The 7,800-nt window shown below is 42.5% G+C and overlaps 1 protein-coding gene across 2 annotated transcripts; it reads left to right on the top strand.

The window, feature by feature from the left end:
* The first annotated feature begins 279 nt into the window (after positions 1-279).
* gpnmb (glycoprotein (transmembrane) nmb) lies at positions 280-7,684 on the top strand. Of its 2 annotated transcripts, none has more exons than XM_041053540.1 (12): positions 280-500; positions 1,837-1,992; positions 2,085-2,225; positions 2,896-3,069; positions 3,172-3,333; positions 3,456-3,779; positions 4,538-4,597; positions 4,796-5,002; positions 5,767-5,872; positions 6,293-6,513; positions 6,687-6,777; positions 6,925-7,684. In XM_041053540.1, exons 1-12 carry the CDS (start codon positions 431-433, stop codon positions 7,076-7,078), a joined length of 1,866 nt encoding a protein of 621 aa, XP_040909474.1. In that variant the 5' UTR covers positions 280-430; the 3' UTR covers positions 7,079-7,684. The 2 variants fall into 2 exon arrangements, with proteins under 2 accessions (XP_040909474.1, XP_040909473.1); XM_041053539.1 differs by having other exon boundaries at positions 2,085-2,246.
* The last annotated feature ends 116 nt before the right edge of the window (positions 7,685-7,800 follow it).

The raw sequence follows: 7,800 nt of genomic DNA, 5'->3' as shown, positions 1-7,800 counted from the left end.
ACATCTTAACAACTCTAAATCATTGAAGGAATAAAACGCTCTTTCGAATTAAAAGCCTTGTTTAACTTCCCATCAAAGAACAGTTAGGGCAAAGGCGGGTGGGAGGGGTGGGGGAGAGGGGGGGGCGCAATGCCATCTCATCCCTCATGAGTTCCCTGCGTCCAGGAAACTAATGAGTGATGAGATGCGTCTAGTTAGGAAACATCACATGTTTGTGCGCTCAGCGGCCCCAGATTAAATTACTGAGCATCAGGACAGACAGGGGGAGAAGTTGGGAGAGCTGGAGGAGCAGAGAGTGGGACAAGCAGTGTCGGTGCAGAGATACGCTGTTTTGGAAGGTGGACAGGCTACTTGTATATTTTCATTTTTGGAGATACAGTGATCATAGTTGTTTTTTCCCTCCACCTCCTCTCCCTGCTGAACAGTGGAAATGGAAGCCTTGCCATATGTTTTTCTATTGGCTTGTGCCTGCTTTGTTTATCAAACTGATGGACGCAAAAGTAAGTGGTGCTGCTTTAAAGTTGGACTGTGATCTGGTCTTACTGAAGTCAAGTTAACAGGAAGTCAACAGGTCTGTTCAACAGATCAGTTCTGATATAAAAATATTGAATTAGAGACTCGTATTTGCTAAATGTCTTTGCTTAAATTTAAATTTTCACACACAAATCACAGAAATTGCTGTAATCTTATGTGTTCTGACTAAAGATATATTGCGGTAGGTATTCGGTTTAAAATAGACTTTTAATATTGGATATTTTTCTCTGAGTTTCTGTGTTATCTGTCCTGTCACCAGCTCTCTGCAGTCAGAGTCCCATGAGTTTAATTAAGGCGTGTGCCCTGCCTGTCTTTCTCCGGACAGACTGACACTCAATAGCAGACACTGACTCAGAAAATAGAGAAATTATTTATTCAAAGTGAACGATTTGAAATCCATTAAATTACAACGCATCTTTAAACGAGGAGCGAATTTCATTATTTCCAGCTGGGATCTCAACTGTTTCAAAGACGGGGCGGACAAGCCTCGGACAATTCAAAGACATATTTTTATTCCACTTAAATGAATATATTTAGTTTAGAGTGTCTGTGTTTGTCATGACATGAGCTGATTATCGGCGCAGATGTCTGCTCACACACACACAAAAGCAGTTTCCACAGATGTTTAATCAAATTACAGAGACGGAATTTGTTGTTTTCGTCTGCCATCCATGTTCTAATAAAGATATGTCAGTCACGCTTAAGTCTGGATTAAGACGGAAACAGATGTACGGAGTCCTAGAGAACACGTTCATTTACAGATCAATGGCATTTGTCTCGATCAGATCGATTCCTTCACGATGATAATAAATGTATAAGCCAAAAAAATGCGCTGTGTTATTCTTCCATTAGTAGTTTAGTCAGAAAGAGCTTTGACTGAAATGTTTCAAACTAAAAACTTCTATCTTCTATAAAACTTCTATCTTAGGGAAACCCGATCTCATCGTTACTGTGCAGCAAAAAAGTTTCATGTCATGATAAAAGAAAAAAAAAGTTCACTTACAGAATGAAAAACCTGTTCATGTTTGCAGACAGGGAATGAAAATCCTTTTAGAGCTACTTTTGAGATTATTAATGATGTTTTCAAAATAAACTTCAGTTAAGCAGAAAATCACCTTGAATTGAAATGATGGAGATTTTGTTCTGTAATTTTTGTCCAGTAGAAAGGAAAGGAAAATTTCCAATTCATACATACATTTGTGGAGCCTGGACAATCCTAAGTTTCACTTTCCCTGAGTGATCCTCGTTGAACATTTTAAGGGACCTGGGATTCTTAAAATGTGCTTTGGTGTCTCTCTCCAGCATATGGTGACATGTTCCCCCACAAGCATGATGTAGCAGGAAAGTTTCCTTTTCCAATTCCACCAATCCCTGGCTGGGATCCTGACACTAACCCGTGGGATGATTACCTCTACCCACCACTAAACCCAAAGCCAAAGGAGCTCATGCACCGAAGAGGTGAGAGGGGTAATTCCTTTCCTCTCAAAAATAATATGAAAACATAATATGATTTTTTAAGTTGCTAACCTGGAGCATCCGCCTCTCTGCAGGTAAGCCCAAGGTTCGTCTGACCAGTGACAGTCCAGCTCTAAATGGCTCTTGCGTCACCTTCACTGCCAAGCTGGAGTATCCTCCGTGCCAGAAGGAAGACGCCAATGGGGACCTTGTCTGGGATGAGCACTGTGAGGACGGTACGGAGCTGGAGGCCTCAGGTGCTGCCAAAAAGCCAGGCCAGGCCACGCCCACCTGCCCCAGAACACATCACATCAACCTCCACCTCAAAACACCTCTGGACCAAATAAGACAGCCATACTACACCAGGCACAACACAACAAAACTACCACAGGAGAATAGCAACACAAAATGGGAGCACAAACACACTTGAAGCAGTTTTACTTCTTAGCCACTTGGGGGCAGCAGAAAGAAGCTGGAAACACAACACTGACAAGCATTACATTATAAAGTTGATATGATAATCACTGTTAGCAAACAGCTGCCTCTTAATACATCCAAGAAAATTGGATGGTCTCCACCAATGTACAGTGGGTATATCAAGCACGTTTAGCTGAAAAAAACTGTCTGTAGCTGCTGAAAACAAGGATGGCACAGCTGAACCAAAACAATCAAGCTGCAGGATGTAAATCCGAAACAGTGAGCTGGAAGAGGCTAAAGTGGTCTGAAGAGCTCTGGGAAACTGTAAATATTTAGAGATAATTATCTCTGGAATTGGTCACTACGAGGAACCGCTTTCATGTTGCATGTAGCCTACTCATTTGAACCATTTTTAATTAAAAAAAAAAAAAAGAATTGGTGCAACTTTAAATTTCTAGTTCTTACTTTACTCTCTTCTCATCTGTGCAGCCAACGGACAGGTTCGCTCTGGCTACGTGTACAACTGGACTTCTTGGTTGGATGACTATGGTTTCGGAAAGTGTACTGACACAACGAAATGCAACGTGTTTCCCGATGGGAAGCCCTTCCCTCAGAGCAACGACTGGAGACGCAAGAGCTACGTCTACGTGTGGCACACAATGGGTGAGACATATGGGTTTACAGACCTGCACACATGCACAGAAACAAATAAACAAAATACAAAACTGGGGTTTTTTTGTCATTTGTATCCTCTGTTTGTCCTAGGTCAATACTATGAGTCATGTGATGGCTCATCCTCTAGTGTGACCATCAACACCACCAAAATCCCAGTGGGGGCAGAGGTCATGGAGGTCATGGTCTACAGGAAACGTGAACGCAGAAAATACAGTCCCCTCACCACTGACAAGTCCGTCTACTATGTCACAGGTGGAGACAAACCTTACGCACTCTCAGCTTATACATCTTCACCTGTTCACCTGTTTCAGCCAAACAGACAGATACAAACATGAGGAGAAACCCAGAGAATGAATTATTTATCATTTCCTTAGATAAGATCCCGGTGGCGGTCAGCATCTCCCAGAAGGCTGCGGTCAACCAGTCAAAGAATGTTTTCTTCCGTGGTGAGGATGTGGTCTTCAAAGTCCAGCTTCATGACCCCAGCGGCTACCTCAAAACCGCAGCTGCCATTGACTACATCTGGGACTTCAGAGACGGCAACCAGCTGGTAACACACCGTGAAGTGACCACACACGCCTACAGCAGTCTGGGGAACATGAGTGTGAAGCTGGTGGTGGAAGCGGCGTTCCCAGTGGAGTGTCCACCGGCTGGCGCTACATCGACTCCGAGGAGCTTCACTTCGCCGCCTCATACAGGTGCTGGACAAGGAACAGTCACATGTAATGTGTTAAGGTTACTGCAAAAGTATTTTGAGAAGTTATTCTGATTTTTTTTTTGGTTTAAGTACACACATCTTAGTATCTCTTTTTAATCTTACCAGTGTGGGGGGCTATTTTTGCAGCGAGTTAGATGATACCACTCTCCGGTTTGTAAGTTAAATGGGAAGACCATTTCTTCTGGAGAAAGTAGTTCCAATGAAAACTCCTCACGTTGGGGTCTGGAGGCGGAAAGAATTTGAGTGGAGACAAGAGTCATCTCAAAACTTGAGCAAACAAAAGCAAAAGTATGTGCATGACTAGATAACACTGGAGGGAATTGAGAAAATGATCTTTAAACCAGAGAAGCAGGGGTGTCCTGGTGGGGTTAAGGCACCAACCGTGAAATGCAATTTCCCTGAGTTGGTGTCCAGCCTGAGACCTTTGTTGCATGTCGTTCCTCATCTATTTCTCTCTGTAGTCATTTCCTATCATCTTTCTACTGCCAGCTATACAACAAAGGCATAAAAATTGACAACAATAGTTATAAAACAAAACGACAAAACAAAAAAAAAAAGGCACAGAATCGCTGCTGTAAAACAATTTGTCCTTCATTTTGAGCTTGATGGAGAGGATGAGTAACTTCCACATCATAGATGTCTAGAAGCTAAATTACAATGCAGAGATTTGTGTGTGTGTGTGTGTGTGTGTGTGTGGATGACATGTCTATATCTATGTTCCCATCTGTCTTCCTCCAGAGGCTCCCACAACTCCGCCCGGTACTCACGCTGTAACTGTCAAGATGGAGACCACACAGGGTGAGCTTCCACAGATAACAGTGTGTTTTTTGTTTGTTTATGCATGTATGAGAGAGAAACAGAGTGAGACAGCTGGAGGAGGTGCACGTATCTGAACAGAAGCTCATTCATTTTTAATAATAATCAACATCTTGACACATATGTACATAGGTCCATCGAGTCCACACCTTGCCACTTACTTCCTGTTTCCTGTCTCAGTGCCACCCAGAACCAGCCAGCCCTTCCCCTCCTCCTCTCCCACTGCCACAACAGCGCCCACCACTGAGCCCCTGCCCCCTACTGCCGCCAGTGCGACCCCAGAGTCCAACCCCACCGCCATGGCCTGGCTCCGCACCAGACGTCTCAATGCCCACGAGTGCTTCCGCTACGCGTATGGAACCTTCATGGGTAACATCACCATCATTGGTACGTAGGAGGCTGCAGTTTAATTTTCACTGTAACCCGATGACATGTAATTTAACACTTCTTTGATGAATTTCTCCAGGGATACACTGATGTCTAACGACCACTTTACACCTCAACAACTAGATGAACTGCCATGAAATTTTGTACAGACATCCAGGTCACCCATCAGGATGAACAGGATGTAGCTCCACTCACTTTTCATCTCAGCGCTATCACCAGCTCAAAATTTGAATGTGTCCAATACTTTAATGAACAAATGCCTGACATTCCCACTTTGTGCATTGTGTCCTGTGGTAATTAGCAAACATTAGCATGCCCTAAATTAGGATGGTGAAAATAGTAAACATTATACCTGTTAAACATTAGTTAGCGTTTGGTTCAAACTACTGTTGTTCCTATAGACCCTCACAGAACCACCACAAGTGACACTGTTGTCCAGCCGTTAAAGGAAAGTCAGCTCCACTGAGCAGATTCCAGTCACTGCCAGCAAATTGCCAGTCAGTGGTTTTAATACTTAACTGTCCTTTTGTGTCATCAAGTGAAATCTAAAGTGATTTTTGCAGCAACAACAACAAAATCACATTGGAAGGATTATAATTTTATATCAAAATTATTAATCCTTATCGTCATTGTGTAGTTCTTTTCCCCAAAAACCTGTCAAACACACACGCACACGCACCATCCTCCACCAAAAACCTTTCAGCTTCATCATTTTAATATTATGAGATGATTACACATCTAAAACCAACAGCATTAATCCACAGAGCCCAAGCACCCGCTGAACAGCCAACCAAACAGTCGCATTGTGGACGTGTCAGCTGCCAGGGTGACCAAAACTGACATCAGCTTCCTGGTGAAATGTCTGGGCAGGTGAGTTTATAATCATTTTATTATTTCTTTTATTTGAACGTCTAACAGGTTAGGTTTATGTTACTGTTTTTTTATTCAATGCCTTTCAGTTAAATGGGACATAAGTCATTTTTGAAGTTTCTAATCATCAGGATTATGGCGATACAAAGAAAGCTATCATCCAAGTTTCACAATTATGATAGATAACCTGAGAAATTAGAGATTTATTAGATAATCTAGTCAACTCATAACACAATTTAAAGTACTACTGTTGTAGTATTACCATCTTGTCAGTTTCTTTTTGGCTTGATCGTAAAATGTCTTGTATCATTGGAGGTTTATTTCTAGACCTGTGGCCCGTTTTTGAAGAGCTGAAAATAGCTGAGAATGACAAAAGGTTGGATGATTATTTAACTCCTCATCTTTTCCTCTCATCCTCAGCATCCCCACTTCAGCCTGCACCATTGTGTCAGACCCCAGCTGCACTCAGGTGCGTAACATCATGTGCGATGACGTGCCGCCGTCGTCGCAGTGTGAGGTGCATCTGAGGCGAACGTTTCTGGAACCTGGCACCTACTGTGTCAACATCACCCTGGAGGACTCCAGCAGCCTGGCCCTCGCCAGCACCACCGTCACCATCAACAAGTCCCAGGACACACCTGGTCAGTTCCACATACACAGCAGTATGTTTTTACATCCCATGCATGTTCACAAATAATTTCTTTAATTTCTCTTCTTTTTTTGGGGGGAAGGTGGTCTCATTATAAGCCCCTTCAGAACAATGTCTGTCTCTGGTTCACTCTGTCCATCTCACTGCTGTTCCCTGTCCCTGTAGCAACCAAGGCTTCTCACACTGCAGAGGTGGTCCTCTCATCAAGCGCTGTGCTGGTGGCTGTCTTTGCATTCATCGCCTATCTAGTCTACAAGTGAGTATTAACAACAGTATATATAGACCATCCTGTAGCCCAAGGACATGAGCATATTCCTAATAATATGCAACTGTTCAGTCTTACGGTCTTGGGCTTCTTCGTTCTATCATTATTATCTCACTTTTCGCTCTCTCTCTCTGCCAGGCGTTACAAGGTGTACCGACCCACTCGTAGGTTACTGGTGGAAGATGCCTGCGGCCATTCTGGCCTCGGAGGTCCCATGGTCCGCCTGAGGGAGGCACTCTTCCCCCCCAATGAGGAGAGCCGTCACCTGCTGACAGAGAGGCGCCCCCTGTAGGCTTTATAGAGCTACACCAAAGTGTTTCTGCCCTAAACAGCAGAAATACTGAAGAAAAATCATGACTGCCACATGCCAAATCTAATCTGAAGTTTAATCATTAAAAAGTCAAGATAGCAGGAATACATTTGTGTCTGTAGAGAAATATTAGTAAATAATACTTGTCTTTTCTTTTTTTTTTTTTTGCCTTAATTTAGTGTAGTTAGTCGAATGTTGGCTACATCAAATGGCTAATGCTACAGCAGAATGTGATTGGTAGATGATGAACTAAAGAGGCTGTTAAATGTCTAGAGCGAGGCATTTCTCCTTTTGATCTCTGTGTTGAGTGAAGTGGTTGCTAGGAGATGAAGTGGGTTCAAGTCATGGCTGATTTTTGATCAAAAGAAATGCCTTTGTGTAAATTTTGTGCCAAGCACCGCTTTACAAAACTATGCCTTATGTTGTAATGACAGTCAACGGTTGAGTATGAAATCCTTGAGATGTTTTTTCTTTTTTTTTTTTTTGAAAATTTCATTAAACTTATAGTACCCTTCTTCAGCTGAGTGAATTAAAATGGAAATTGTAAAATGCAGAAAAGCTAAACCAAGGAATTCAGTGGAAACTTGATGTGACGATTCTAATAAAGATTGTGAACTAACCACTCATCTTTTGAAGATATTCAGTTTTGTAAAATGAAGTGAATTATTTTACCTCCTTCACCTCCTATTTTACCTTATAACTTT

This window comes from Toxotes jaculatrix, chromosome 13 (assembly GCF_017976425.1).
Source record: "Toxotes jaculatrix isolate fToxJac2 chromosome 13, fToxJac2.pri, whole genome shotgun sequence".
Taxonomy (NCBI): domain Eukaryota; kingdom Metazoa; phylum Chordata; class Actinopteri; family Toxotidae; genus Toxotes; species Toxotes jaculatrix.
The sequence above is the reverse complement of the archived record's forward strand: the minus strand, read 5'-3'. Positions and strand labels throughout refer to the sequence as shown.